The 15,130-nt window shown below is 39.9% G+C and overlaps 2 protein-coding genes across 3 annotated transcripts in view; one reads left to right on the plus strand and one right to left on the minus strand.

Moving 5' to 3' along the window:
• Positions 1-4,977: 4,977 nt before the first annotated feature.
• On the plus strand, positions 4,978-9,262 carry LOC6608592 (Bardet-Biedl syndrome 4 protein homolog). Its single transcript, XM_002033290.2, has 10 exons — positions 4,978-5,587; positions 5,665-5,804; positions 5,889-6,001; positions 6,418-6,708; positions 6,768-6,924; positions 7,008-7,130; positions 7,193-7,277; positions 8,319-8,405; positions 8,635-8,846; positions 9,028-9,262. The coding sequence occupies exons 1-10, from the start codon at positions 5,509-5,511 to the stop codon at positions 9,199-9,201; spliced, it is 1,461 nt and encodes a 486-aa protein (XP_002033326.1). The 5' UTR covers positions 4,978-5,508; the 3' UTR covers positions 9,202-9,262.
• Positions 9,263-9,545: 283 nt separating this feature from the next.
• The window catches only part of LOC6608593 (sex peptide receptor), a 32,684-nt gene continuing 27,099 nt past the window's right edge, over positions 9,546-15,130 (minus strand). For both annotated transcript variants that reach the window (XM_002033291.2, XM_032714370.1), the window contains 6 exons: positions 12,766-13,060; positions 11,777-11,948; positions 11,302-11,428; positions 10,892-11,086; positions 10,613-10,795; positions 9,546-10,300 (listed from right to left, as the gene is read on the minus strand). In XM_002033291.2, the coding sequence (XP_002033327.1) occupies positions 9,979-10,300; positions 10,613-10,795; positions 10,892-11,086; positions 11,302-11,428; positions 11,777-11,948; positions 12,766-13,011 (1,245 nt within the window). In that variant the 5' untranslated portion in view covers positions 13,012-13,060 and the 3' untranslated portion in view covers positions 9,546-9,978. The remainder of the gene's footprint in view (positions 10,301-10,612; positions 10,796-10,891; positions 11,087-11,301; positions 11,429-11,776; positions 11,949-12,765; positions 13,061-15,130) is intronic.

Raw genomic sequence — 15,130 nt, forward strand, 5'->3', positions numbered from 1 at the left:
TGTGTGCAGTACATTGCAAATCCTGAGTGAAGTCACTATAAACGAAAATATTATGGAAATATTATTTCATGTAGTCCCGAACGAGCAAATGAGGAATGATATTCTGATAGGGCGAGAAATACTTAAACAAGGCTTTTATGTAATTTTGACATCCGATAATTTTAAAGTTGTAAAATCAAAAACTGTTAATAATTGTTCCGTTACTGAGCGATCGTTTACTTTGTCCGATATTGACACCGAATTAGTCGACAATGAGAAAGCTCAATTAATTGAGCTACTTGAAAAGCACTCAACTTCATTTACCAACGGGATACCTCATACTCGAGTAAATACAGGCGAAATGAAAATCCGTTTGATTGACCCAACTAAAACTGTTCAGCGCCGACCTTACAGACTTAGCCCCGAAGAGAGAGAAGTAGTGCGAATGCAGGTGAGCGAATTGATAAGATGTAATATTGTTCGCCCAAGTTGCTCTCCCTTTGCTAGCCCCATGTTGCTCGTCAAAAAGAAGAACGGAACCGACCGTCTATGTGTTGATTTTAGAGAGCTAAACTCGAACACGATTTCGGATAAATACCCCTTGCCGCTTATCAGCGATCAAATTGCTAGACTTCGCGGAGCAAATTATTTCACATGCCTGGATATGGCAAGTGGTTTCCACCAAATCCCGATTCACCCTGAATCCGTGGAATATACTGCATTTGTGACCCCAGACGGCCAATTTGAATTTCTTACAATGCCTTTTGGCCTCAAAAATGCGCCATCTGTTTTCCAGCGCGCAGTCATAAATGCACTTGGTGACCTTGCTAACTCTTTTGTAATCGTTTACATGGACGATATAATGGTAGTATCGCCAACCAAGGAATTGGCTTTGGAAAGGTTAAAAACTGTTTTGAATGTTCTTACAAAGGCTGGTTTTACCTTTAACCTTGCTAAATGCAGTTTTCTCAAAACAACGGTTCAGTATTTGGGCTATGAAGTGCGAGCGGGAGAAATTCGTCCGAATGTGCGAAAGATAGCTTCATTAAGCTCCTTGCCTCCTCCTCAAACTGTCTCCGGCGTTAGACAATTCATTGGCTTGGCCTCTTACTTTCGCAAATTCGTGCCTGGATTCTCCCAACTTATGAAACCATTGTATTCACTTTCGTCTGGTAGCGGCAAGATTACATGGAGCGCTGAGCTGGAAGAGATCAGACTTAAAGTTGTGACGATCCTCACAAATGAGCCTGTTCTGGTAATCTTCGACCCGCAATATCCTATTGAGTTGCACACTGATGCAAGCACCGTATAGAAAGTAAGCCCCATGTAATCGAATACTTCAGCAAAACAACTACCTCTGTTGAATCTAGATATCACTCCTACGAGCTGGAAACCTTGGCAGTGGTAAAAGCCGTTAAACATTTTCGCCATTACCTAATTGGCCGTGAGTTCGTTGTCTATACAGACTGCAATTCATTAAAAGCTTCTCGCACAAAAATATCGTTTAATTTCGAAATTCAGTATAGAGAGGGTAAGCGTATGGCTCATGTGGATTTCCTATCAAGAAATCCTTTATCACCCGAACACATTTTGTCAATAAATAAGATTCCCGAAAAACGAGTAAATCTGTCTGAAATTTCAAGTACTTGGCTTCTTGCTGAGCAACGGTTAGACCTTGAGATAATAGAAATTGTTAATAAATTGGAGTCAGATGAATTGGCCGAAAACTTGGCCAAAACGTATGATTTGCGAAAAGGTGTATTATATCGCAAGGTCCAAAGACGAGGTAGAACAAGTTATTTACCAGTTGTACCCAGAGCTTTCAAATGGTCAGTAATTAACCAGGTACACGAGTCGATAATGCATTTAGGGTGGCAAAAGACACTTGATAAAGTGTACCAGTATTATTGGTTCGCTAAAATGAACAAGTATGTTCGAAAATTTGTTTTAAACTGCATAACTTGTAGATCAGTGAAATCATCTTCCGGGAAGGTTCAGGCGGAACTTCATTCCATTCCGAAGACAAGTATACCGTGGCACACCATCCACATAGATATAACGGGGAAATTAAGTGGCAAGAGCGATTTGAAGGAGTATGTCATTGTTCAGATCGATGCCTATACAAAGTTTGTTTATCTGTATCACACCTTAAAGATAGATGCCGAAAGCTGTGTTAATGCTATGAAATCTTCCATATCCTTATTTGGAGTACCAAATCGCATCATCGCCGACCAGGGCAGATGTTTTACTAGCTCTAAGTTTTCAGAGTTTTGTGTATCGCAGAAAGTTGAACTTCACTTGATTGCTACGGGAATGAGCCGCGCAAATGGGCAAGTGGAACGGGTGATGGAAACACTGAAAAATTTGTTGTCAGTGGTAGAATCAAGTCAACGATCGTGGCAGGACGCACTTGGCGAAGTCCAACTTGCACTGAATTGTACAATTTCTCGTGCCACTGAGGCAAGTCCGTTAGAAATGTTAATTGGTAAACAGGCTCGACCCCTTGGATTAGTTCCCCCATGTGAGACCGAATGTGAAATAGATTTGGCAACTGTTAGAGCTCATGCGACAGAAAATATGAATTCCTTAGCGTCTTACGACAAATCCCGATTTGATAGCAGTAGGGCAGCCGTTGACAAACACCACGTAGGTGACTATGTGCTATTGAGGAATGAAGAAAGACACCAAACTAAGTTAGATCCGAAATTCAGAGGACCGTTTTTGGTGACTGAAGTATTAGAGGGTGACAGGTATACACTAAAGTCGTTGACGAGTAACCGATCGTTCAAGTATTGCCATGAAGATATACGTAAAATGCCGGATGCAGAAATCCCGAATGAGTTAAACGAGAATGTAGAGCAATAGCTGAAATATAGAAACAGTTGAATGAAAAGAAAAGCCCGCCAATGAGTTCTTTTGTGAACGAGAGATATCCGTCTAGGTGAGACGATGAATTGTGAGTTATCCGTCTAGGTGAGACGATGAATTGTGAGTTATCCGTCTAGGTGAGACGATGAATTGTGAGTTATCCGTCTAGGTGAGACGATGAATTGTGAGTTATCCGTCTAGGTGAGACGATGAATTGTGAGTTATCCGTCAGGTGAGACGATGAATTGTGAGTTATCCGTCAGGTGAGACGATGAATTGCGAGTTATCCGTCCAGGAGAGACGATGAGTTTGGATTGAATTAATAATTAAGTGTGTGTGAACTGGCGGAAGATCGATTTATAGAAATCGATAAATGATAATGTTAAGATAAGTTGTAAGCTGATTTATTACTGATCAATGGAACTGAATATGAAAACAGAATAAGTTATCCCAGCAACAATGAAATAAAAGCTGTTTTGTTTCTTCACAGAATTAAGATTTAAGAAATACACCTAAGAAAGTCAAACTAATGAAATTAAATGTTATTGAATTGTGATGAAAGTATGTGATCTTGATATCTTGGTATCTCGGTATCAAAAGCTTACACGAGGACGTGTAAATGTCAGAATGGCCGTGTCGTGGCGAAAATAATGAGTATGCGTGTAGTCGCTGTTTACTTCTTCTCCATGTTCTCTTTGCTATTACGCGTTTTCCTATTTATTGTCAATGTGTGAGGATAAATAGATGAATTATCTATGAACGGGATTTTGCAAAAACGAGAGCGATAGAGCTGTTGCTGAACGTGGCCACTTGCGCTGCTTGGTTAGAAAGGGAAAACGATATAATGAAAAGGGAATGCCAAAAATTGAGAAGAGACAAAGCAGGCTGCACGAAACTGGAGTGAGGGCATTAATCGTTGAGAAGCCAAAGCAGACGCAAGTGGACTCGTTGACTGCGCACAGCTGCATAAAATTATACAGTGAAAAGAGATATAAGCGACGCCGATATGGACGGACGGACGGACCCGACATATATATTAAGTAAAGGCATTCTGAGAATTCTAAAACAAAATTTACAGAATATCAAACATGAACAACTCAAAAAGTTAACAGTGGTAAAACATTTTCTCACAAGCAAAGGGTTGTACTTGTAAAACGCCATCTAGAAAATTTTAATCGTACTATTTAGCTTACGAAAATATGAGACGCGTTCATGTAAAAGATTTGTTTACATTTTTCCGTGAGTGTAAGCTTGCATCTTTCGCCGCTAGGTGTCGCGATAAATGTAAGTTTACACAGTCTGGCAGCACTTGGCCTCTTCTGCACGGTGGGTGAGAAAAATCAATTTAGGGAAACAGACGAAAGTATATAATATAAAATTTAATCTAAAATTTAATGTAAAATGTAATATAAAATTTAATATAATATTTAATATAAAATTTAACATAAAATTAAATAGATTATTCAATCAAATAATTTTTTTTTTATTTTGTTATTAACCAACATTTTGATTTTTTAAATGTGAAAATTACCAATTTATTGGTGTAGGTTTGTTAAGGACGAATAAATTTAAAATAAAGAAAAAACTTAATATTATCAAATGACGACTTATACTATATTTGATACCATAAAATAAAGGATTATACATATAAAAGATTTACAAACATTTTTAACGAAATTTAAATTTTACCTAAAATAAGTTTGTAAATTAAGTTGATGGATTGTTTTCTGAAAGAACTCGTTAAGTATTATTTACTGTGCCGCCACACTGTACTTAGAACATTGTTTATTCCACGTAATTTTCGTTAACTGCCTTGCAGTAATTGATTTTTAATCTGTTGCAATTGAAACCCCGTTTTGGCATCGAATCCATCAAGACTGTCAATCCAAATGGTCCGTGGACATTGGGGCCAAGTGTTTGGATACTTCCGACTAAAGAAAAAACCGCGGCCATTTGGTAAAAAAAGACGTCAGGTGGCACTTCCCGTTTGAGATCTAAGATATAAGATCTCAGATCGAAAGATCTGAAAGCGGCGCCGCCATCGATCGATCGATTTGATACAGATATTGGTAGTGATCTTGTACGATATTTTTCGTGCATTAATTGCTTTGGTGTTTTGGACTGGGCCGCGTAAACGGTTTGATATGTAGCTCACGATCACATGTTGTCTTTTGGCTCGAAATGGCAACAAGTGCAACAGACTTTGCCACTTTGGCCGGTGTGAAATAAATTGAGTAATTAGGCGGTGTCAGAGTCGGGACTTCGTGGCGAGTTGCAAGGAACTGGTTATCCCAAGATCTGCCAGCTTGCCTTTTTGTCTCGCAAATTATTTGCCCAGTTTGAGTTTGTTTTTATTGCATTTCGATTAGTTTCGAATGGGTTTTCGACATGTATGTCGCAGCTAATTAAAAATACACAACGCGGAATTTTCGTACGCTCTTTTTTGGGCGTTTTGGCCCGGCCGAAACGCGCACTAATTCAGTTAACAAGTTAATTTCCAGCCCGTCTGCCTTGGCAACCTTAAATGCTAAAAAACCATGGCAACGCAAACTCGACACAACAAAGTTGCCGGCGGCCAAAACAAATCGAAACGCAATATCTGCAAGTTGCCTTTGAAGTTGAGCTTTTGGTCACAGTCCTGGAAAAACACTAAAGTAATCCATGTACGAGCCGGGAACGGAGCAGATCAACTGCAACGGCAGACTGATTGAATTGCCCACCTTGGAGGTTGTGCGTCCAGGTGAAGGAAATTCCTCGCCATTTGCTCAAGCATTCACTTCATTGTCCTGTGTCCTTCGTCCTTCGTCCTTCGATTAGCTCCCAAAATGCCCAGCGATGCCAACATTGATTGGTTGCTCCACATTTATTTCACTCGCCGCGAATTCACGCGCTGCCGCCTACTCATCGAACGTGAGCTAAATCGTCATTTGAATCCCGAGTACCTGTACATTGTCCAGGTGAGATAACGAAAAACATGGGGCTCTGCGGTCGCTTGGTGTGGTTAATGCTCGGTGTCTTTTTTAATTGATTGCTTTCGCCAGGGTCTAATTGACCGTGAAGAGGGCAACCACATCGAGGCTCTCAGACATTTGCAAAAATCAGCGGAGCTCAATCCCAGGAATATCGAGACTTACAAGGAAATCGGCCGAACACTGTGAGTACCTCTGTATATATCTTCGCCCAATTCACATATTTACATTTTAAACATTTAGTCATTTCTTACTTCGAAAGGTGTTAGTTCTAATTATAATGTTGTTGTTTTGCAGCGAACTTTCAAAAGCGCTTTAAAGGATTTCATTAATAACCAAGTTCATTTACTAGTTAATTAATCATAATCAGTGTTAACGCCCCAGTGTAGATACATTAATTAAAACCTTTTTTCGCGTATTTTTAATCTATTTATGATTATATAATTGCAAGTATAAAAGGCATTTCTGGCTTTAATAAGATTGATGATTAACTGTTCAAATTCCTTTTTTTTTTGTAAAAATAATTGAATTTGAATAAATTTGATTAAATATTATTTCAAAAGCGGCTTAAAAGCTTGATGCCAACTCGTTTTCGTTTCAGATACATAATGGGCCGTTTTAGTCAGGCTTTGGGCGTTTTTCGGGAGGCGGAACAAAGGAGCAGCCGGCAGGACCACGAGATATACCATTATCTGGGCGAGCTGCTCTATAGAGCGGCCACGACGCAGAGTCAAAAGGATGTGGCCAGCCAGCAGCAGGACGAGGCCAGGTCCTACTTTGAGTTGGCCGTGCAATCCGGCCGGAAGCTCGAGAGCTATGTTCGTTTGGCGGAGTTGTATCGCAAGGACAAACAGTACCAAAAGGCCATTGAAATTCTAGAGAACTGCCTACAGTTAGTAGTTAATCTGCCAGTCCCTCGCTTTTTCGTTGTACACATTCGCCCCTTTTCAGCTTGACTCCTGAGAACTCGGAGGTCCTGATTGAAATCAGTGTGCTGTACCTGAAAATCAACGAAACGCAAAAGGCACACGATCGTTTGGCGGAAGTAGTCAGCATCGAACGGAAATGCTCGCCCAAGGGACTTCTGGCCTTTGGCGCCATTTTGCAGGTAAGTGTGGTGTATGTATTTCCTTTGCCATAATCTGTTAAGTCATATTTAATGCTGAATTTGTGTGAATATATTGTGAACAGTCCCGCAACGATGTTGATGGTGCCCTCAGCAAATACAGCCAAATCGCAAACGCTGAGCCGGAAATTGCCGAGCTGTGGAATAACATCGGATTGTGCTTTTTCAAGAAGCAGAAGTTCATTGTGGTAATGGAATGACAAGATGGTGTATCACTTGTGCGTACATTTAAATGTTTTATAACCAACAGGCCATTTCATCGCTGCGCAAATCCGTTTGGCTATCACCACTTAACTACAATGCCCTTTACAATCTCAGTTTAATCTACATCGCCTGTGAGTTTTCCGAGATCTAAGTGCACTATAAGACATTAAATATTAATGGTGGGGAGTATTATCCTAGTATCAATCAAGTTATCTTACTGTGACGCTTGTGGAAGGGAATTTAATTATATTTTAGCACAGATTTATGAATTTTACCAACATGTCTGCTTTTAAACTATAGATATGTGCAGTATTCAAAAGATATTACCACTAGCATTCCAGATTTCATATTATTCACTTGCACAGTGCAGCCTGTGAAAACTATTCTATATTCTGAGCTGGCATTCTATTTTAAACATGAAAGTTAATTAAGATATTAAAAGCCCGAAGCTTATACCCTAGAACTGGGAAGTTTAGGTAAAATAAAAGAAACGGACGGACAGACGTACATACACGGCCAAATCTACACTGCAAGTGATTCTAATCAAGAATACATATACATATTATAAAGTCGTAAATGGTACCTTCTTTAGTTACACACTTTTCCAGGAATCTAATATACCCATACTACTCTACGATTAATGGGTATATTAATATTGCTGAGCATACAAGCCATGAGTTCCGCATTGTTAAATGTAAATGTTTCTCATTACATATTTATTATTATTTAGAATATGAATAACAATATTACTAGATAAAAATGTGAAAAGCAAACCCATAACTGCTTGGCATTCAGATCTTTGGTCTATAAGTGAATCCTTTGAAATGTCTCCTTCGTTTCACCAGTTTTAAGATTTGCCAACAACAGTTTGGAATTTGGTCAACATTCATCTTTGCAATGCCTTGGTCAAAAAAAAAGGGTAAAATGAAACCCGAATAAAAAAAAACAATAGGAAACCAAACTGTATGAGAAGGTTGAATTTCGGGGACAAATCTACACTCGAGGCGAGCGAGGAGCACTGTAGGTTGGAGGTTTTAATAAATTTCTTAACAGTACCAGGACGCATCCGACCCGTAGGCATTCGTGTTACCCTTTCTCTCCAGCATTGTTTGTTGCCATTTCTTCCGTTAAGAAGCATCTGTTGTTTTCTATTTGCCCCATCTTGGCTGCAGCCGAACAATACGCCAGTGCCTTTCACACGCTGGCCGCAGCCATAAACCTGCGCAAGGATAATGCCGAGTGCTACATGCTCCTGGGCCGTAAGTTTGCACAAATGCACTCGTAAAATATAGAGTACAAAAATATAATACTTTCTAAATTTCTGATCAATTTTTGCATCTTTATTCTTATTCATTTTAATCATATAATGTTATATACGGCTTACCTGTATGACTTCTATCATATCTCAAATAAAATCTCTTAACCAACATCCCTTTTTAAAGTGTAAGTTTTCCCTAAAATAACAGCTTCTTCCTCCGTTACCCGCAGTTTGTTTGCGAAAGCTGGACGATATGGAGAACGCATTTGTGGCACTCGAAAGAGCCAGTTCCATGGCAACTGGCCAACAGGGAACCGGGCGTAATCCCCTGGTTGTGCTGAACTTTGCCCTGTTTTGCTACGAAACCGGCCGACTGGCCCTGTCCACGGTGCAGTACAACCGGTTCATGAGTCAGGCGCAGGATCTTCTGCTGCCCACGGAAGTAAGTCGTCCGAAATACCATCATTCCCAGTGGATGTATGCAATGGCACGTGAATAGAAATTCCACCGCATAATTGGCCAGAAAGTCTAGCGAAATTACATACGCCACGAATTCCATGCACTGTTACATTGTGGTCGAAACTCCCTCGAGAGCAGATTTTATCAATCTTAATATCCTGCAGTACAAATTCCAAGCCACCAAGCTGAAATCCCTGCTGCGCATCTCGAATCAGGGCAATGGCATCCTGCTGGATTCCGCGGATATGGGCGACTCTGATTTGGGACACAATCGGGCCACGGAACTCCTGCCTGATGAATTGCCTCTGGAGGTGAATGCTGTCGTCAGTCAGAATTAGATGTTCATTTTTTGGTAATTGAAAGCAATAAACGTTTCATTTGTATGCAACTCACATCAAACATTGTTTTGAAAGTGTTCACATTTATTTATAAATAGTATAAGCGACTTAAAAAGTATTCAAAATACGGTTATTCAATTAGCCAATGTAAAATGCATTGGCACTTTTGTTGAAAACCAGTTAACGCCATACAATCAAAATAGAATTGTTTCGTGATTCCAGCTAAGAAGAAAGAGCAACTCGGGGCTCAGTGAGTTCTTCAGTCCTCTTAGCATAGCTACAGTTTTGCTGATGGATTCCTGTTTTTCCTCGTCATATGGAAAAGTAAATGTCTCGTATTTGTACAGCTTGCACTGACTTAGCCTATGAAATTTATATACTAATACGAATTTGAAACACCAACTGGTAAACTAATCAATGTAAAACGTAAACGTTATTATTTGGAAATGAAATGGCACTTTGCGAAACAGCCAGATCACAAGCAGAATCAATTTCTAAACCGATCGATGCACCAGTCAACCCCTTAGGACTACACCTAAACGTAAACCTTCGTGGAAATCAACTGATCAACTGGTCAGCCCGTACATTAATTCCACACTCACAGTTTCTCATATTTTAGTTTGTTTAGTCAAGATAACGAAACTTTTATAAAGTTTATGCTTTAGAAAATTCAAATTCAATGCCGGACCAGAACATCTTGGATGTCCCTCACCTACATCATCCCTCCCCTCACTAGTGTTTGCTCCTGCCTATGATCACATCTTCAGATGTGCCCAATTAGACGCAAGTCGTGGTTACGCGGGTCAACCTGGTCATTTCGGTGCTGCCAAAGTGCCGCTTCATGAAGAGCGACCGGAAGGTGGTCCGGAACTGTTTCGACATCAGACCGTAAAGGACGAATCCCACGGCGGCGTTGATCAGCGCCAGCAGATCCATCAGCTCTCCAAACGGCGGATAGCAGTGGGCAAAGAAGCACTTCTCCATCACCCCGGACAGCAGACCGAGTAATCCCTGCGGGAACTCCGTGATCAGAAACAAGACCAGTACCGCAACCAGCAAAAGGGTAGTCCGATCGTTTCGGCGATCACAGCGAGGCGGCCTAGAATACAAAAACATAGATAAATATTTAAAAAAGATAGAAAAATACATAATAATTAAATCATACAAAGATAAATGCAAAAAGCTGATAGAGAAACTACTCAAATGACCGCAGTTTACATCTAATTTTGGAAAATGGCTTTTAGGTGTACAGATCCTTGGAACAAAGGATCCTAAACTTGAAGAGATTTGACAAAATCCACGACCATTCAAAAACAGAAAAATCTAAGATCCTGCAACTATCAAGGTTAACTGCAAATTACTTTAGCAAACGTGAATTCTTAAACTCTAATGAAGTCAAGTGTGTACTTACTTCTTGGATTTGGTTTCATTCAGATTTAGCTGGATGGCATATTTGGCGGGATTGTTGTAATCCCTCAGCTTCAAGCGACGTCTCGATGCCTCGCACAAAACGTGCATAAGTACTGCACTGATCACAATTAATATGCCACATGGCAGAAGTTTGATGAGCACGGAATGTATCCAGAAGTTAAATCTGTAAAGGATTTTCACGATAGAGGATATTACAAAGCCTGCACAATTGGTTTTCGCAGGATACATAAATGACATTAGACTTCTTATCTAAGCGCACCTGTAGAGCACCGAGTCCTTATCGAAGTAAACGTGATACATGGCCTCCGAGTTGACCTTGTCCACGTCGTACGTCTCGCGCACCTGGAACACAAAGTACGTGGGCAGGCAGAGGATCGGCGACAGGATGAAGGGCAGGAGGATCGCCTCCCGGGAATGTGCTAGCAGGAAGTTGGCACAGCCCCCGTTGGGATGTCTGTGGAATAGAGACGGTAACATTTGGCTATAAACAAAAGACGGGGGAAGAGAAGAGAAGCCACATTGCCACAATGATGTGGTAGTCAGATTAGCCGGATGTCTGTTCGAATTGCGGATGTGGATTATCATGAATGTGAACCGGAGACAAACTCTACATGGATGACGGCGGATTCCGGGATAAGTCATGCATAGCTGGCCGATGGATCTTCTCACCTGATAGCCACATACCGCCATACCGCCAGCGTGACAGTCAGTCCGATGGAAATCGTATGCAGGATCTGGGTGAAGTGCATGTGGACCAGCAGACAAACCGCCCAGGTGTAGCTCAAATCTTTTTCACCTGCAACAGTCATACAAAGAATGTTATATAATTCAAAAAACTTTATACGGTTTAAACGTAAAAAGAAAGAAAACCTACAGAGAATGCCATACCCGATTGACTCGACTACCACATACTCGTTACTCAACTAAAAGGAAGTTACTCAACAAAATATACCCTTTAACTCTGTCATACGGACGGACATAGAAACGGACAGACAGGCATGGGTAGATCCACTCGACCGAAGATCCTGATCCAGAATATAAAATAAAAAAACCTTTAAAATAATGTAGCAAATAACACAAACTAATAACAAATCAAACTATAACCAAGACTATTGTTAAATATTATTACTAAATGTATGCTTACCTGGCCCCATATAGATGTACTGATAGGATGTATAGGGTATATATTCCAGCATCACAAACATATCGGCCACCGCCAGCCATTTAAGTATATTATTTATGGGCGTCTTGGCCATTTCCTTTCTGGTCAGGACCATTATGTTCAAGATGTTTGCTATTGTCCCGAAAATGCAAATCTAGGTGATTTAAAGAAACAAGAAGAATCAACATAACATGCGTCCTTTGTCAAATCGAAACCCAGAGCGCTCACATACTTTCGACTGAATGCACTCCCCTTGGACACCAAAGTGGATGAATATTTTATTTATTCAGCTCGTGAGCAGCAACTCAACTGTCGTGACCTCTCGTATTTACATTTCTTAACAATGCTCACACAAGTAAAAAATGGAACTACAGTAACCGAAGTTTGGTCCAGAATTTAGTTTCAATTTTAAGAGGTAAACTATTTTTGCGGGAACGAAGGAAAGCAATAAAGTCACATTTTTCAACTGTATTTGATTTATTGTATTTTTATTTGAAACTAGCCTTGAGAAATGGTTTCTGTATTTTCTGACCCGATTCCTGTGGCAAAGGCCGTCTGCTACAACGTAAAATGGCTTATGACTGAAAATGATAATGAAAAAAAAACAACATTAACGCCAAAACGCTTTAACTACATCTAATATAATTTATATCCTTTTCAAAAAATCCCTGACAAGGGAAACCCAGACAAAAACAAAAGACCGAGATTCCCGGCCCCTAATTTGATTTGTGATTTTGATGGTTAAGCTGAGCGCATGGAATAATTTTAATTCAAAAAAGGCCGTTCTGCCCAGGACTTTGGCAAGAGTTCAAAGGTAAAGAAGTCCCTTACATTCATCAGTGGTCTGTCGGGGAAAGGCTGGGTGGAGCGTCTTGGCTTCCCTTGCTCATCATTAGTCAACAGATTCCTTTGTTTTGGACAGGAGTTCGGGTTTCGTGCCCGGTGGGGTTGTAATTACGAGTATTACTTACCATCAGCGAAACGTAACCATGGATGCTGTTGTAGGCTCGCAACCAGTTGTATATTTCCCCCTGGCAATAGCCCTGGCACTCATCCACCTCAGCGGTCATGTTCTTCATCTGGAACTCCTGCCATAGCTTTACGAACTTCTCGATATCGGTGCTAGTGAGATGATAGTCCTTCAGGACCGTGTCGTTGAAAGGAGTCCGCTGGTGCAAATGGGTATGTCCCATTTGACTGCCGGTCTCCTGCATCATTGCAGACTAACTAGTTCCTTTCTAATGATGTATATGTGCTAATTAATAACTGGAACAACATTTTAGGGATTTTATTAGTTTGACTAAGAATTATTTATTAAGTAACCCATTATCTATTCGAATTTTAAAGGACTTCGTGCCATGGAAATGGCAGTTCCAGTGACCATTATGTTTTACATGTTCAAAATAAAAGGAAAATTATGTCACTTATGCATAAAATGAATACCAACATCAAAAATGAATTAGACGTCAACAGCATCTAATTTATCATTACTTTGATATTATCAATGCCGTTTCTTCAATTTGGGCATATGGTGTCGAAATTGCTACTGCAACTCTTCAAAGCGATAAACAATTTTCAATGGCCAAAGTGGAGCTGCAGTGAGCTGAGCAAACCTGTCCAAATGTCCACCTGTGATTCAAAGCAACCTGGGCGTTGTAGGCAATTAATTGGCAACGCACTTGAGTACAAAAGCAGCCCCATTAATACACATACTTTTTGCAAGAACTACACATTTTGGCATTGAGAATATGGCTAAAAGTGCTAGAGACCCAAGTAAAAAATTCTTCAGATACTTCATAACATTCTTAATGTTAGTGGTGTCTGTACAAATAATTCTGTAAACAATTTTAGTGGTTAATCCATGTCCGTCCGTTTGTCTGTCCGTTAGTCTGCCTGTCCGTCCGTATGAACATTGTGATGTCAGGAATTATTATTGTTTAAAAGCTGAGCATTATCATGTAGGTCATGCAGCCCAATTATACATGGTTATATATGTAAATCCTTTATTAATTTCTTTCAGTGCTTAAGCAATGTTGGCATATGACACTACTACCCCGGATCACTCAGTTGGCCGAATCAAAGTCGACGTGTCCACACGTCGTCGAAGGTGTTGCATTTGGCTAATGGCTAGTTTTGAATATAAATCCTGTTCGCAACTCATTTCGCAACTGAAACGCATTGCCGGACCTCAATCGATTGCATTGCCTCGTTCAATATGCATATTTAGGTAACTCAAAATTGTCCAATGTAGTACCATTGAACTGAAACTAACTGCCAGTCAATCCAATGTCTGTCAGCCATTTGATCTTGATCGATTGGCCTTTCGTTTTCGTCAAACGTTTACATCTGTTGCGTTGCGGGCAATTATTAGTTATTGCCACACATTCAATCAAAATGAAATCGGTTCCAAAAAAAATCTCATTTCATTTCGATCATTTCGTTGTTTCGACTACGAAAGTATTTTTCTGCAAATGGCGTTTGTAATCAAAGGGACATTTCAGGAGGCAATAATGAAAGAAAAATAGGCAATTATTAATTTCCGGGAGTTTTACAGAAGACTCTGTGGGAACAATTTTTTTGGGAAGTTAGAAGAAACCTCGACTATCGGATACCCCAGGTATCCAGATCTAGTTTTCTGACCTTATTAATACCATAGTTAAAAATAAAATTTTCGAGATATCTGTGTTCTTTGGACCGATCATAAACTTTGTTTACATTTTTTCGCTAAATTTAGGACGAAGCAAATCAAGATGTTTGGAAAAAATTTCCAGTTTGTCAACAAGTTCGTTTGTCCGTTTCTATGCACAAATGATGTTGACAGTTTAAAACCCCTTAAAAATTAACGCCACCAACTGACAGCTGCAGATAAACAGCAGTAGCACTCCAGGCCGTCCTTTGCAGCTCTCGTTCCTCATTTTCCGCCATTTGAGGGGCCGTTAATTAACATTTCGCCAGTCAAATACACTCAAAAAAAAAACTATCATAAAAGGTAGCCCTAATGTATCAGAAGGAAGTGGTATTTACCAAATAACTCAGTGTTTAAAGAATGTGTTACGAGTATTATTTAAACAAATGTTACTCTTATATTAATACCTAATATACGAGTATTTGTTAAAGAAAAAGATTTTATAAGCACTTATCTTCAACAATAAATTTAACTTTTATAAAGAGATTAGTAGAGTAATTTTTCTGAGTGCTCACAGCTGTATAAGTTCGCTTTCCTCATTTTTTATTGCCACATTTCCGCCGGAAGTATTAGATAAAATGAGAAAGCGAGAGAGAGAGAAGCGCCCTTATCAGATACAACTCTGACCACATAACCCCCGCTGGGCCAAT

The sequence above is a fragment of the Drosophila sechellia genome, chromosome 2R, assembly GCF_004382195.2.
Source record: "Drosophila sechellia strain sech25 chromosome 2R, ASM438219v1, whole genome shotgun sequence".
Classification (NCBI taxonomy): domain Eukaryota; kingdom Metazoa; phylum Arthropoda; class Insecta; order Diptera; family Drosophilidae; genus Drosophila; species Drosophila sechellia.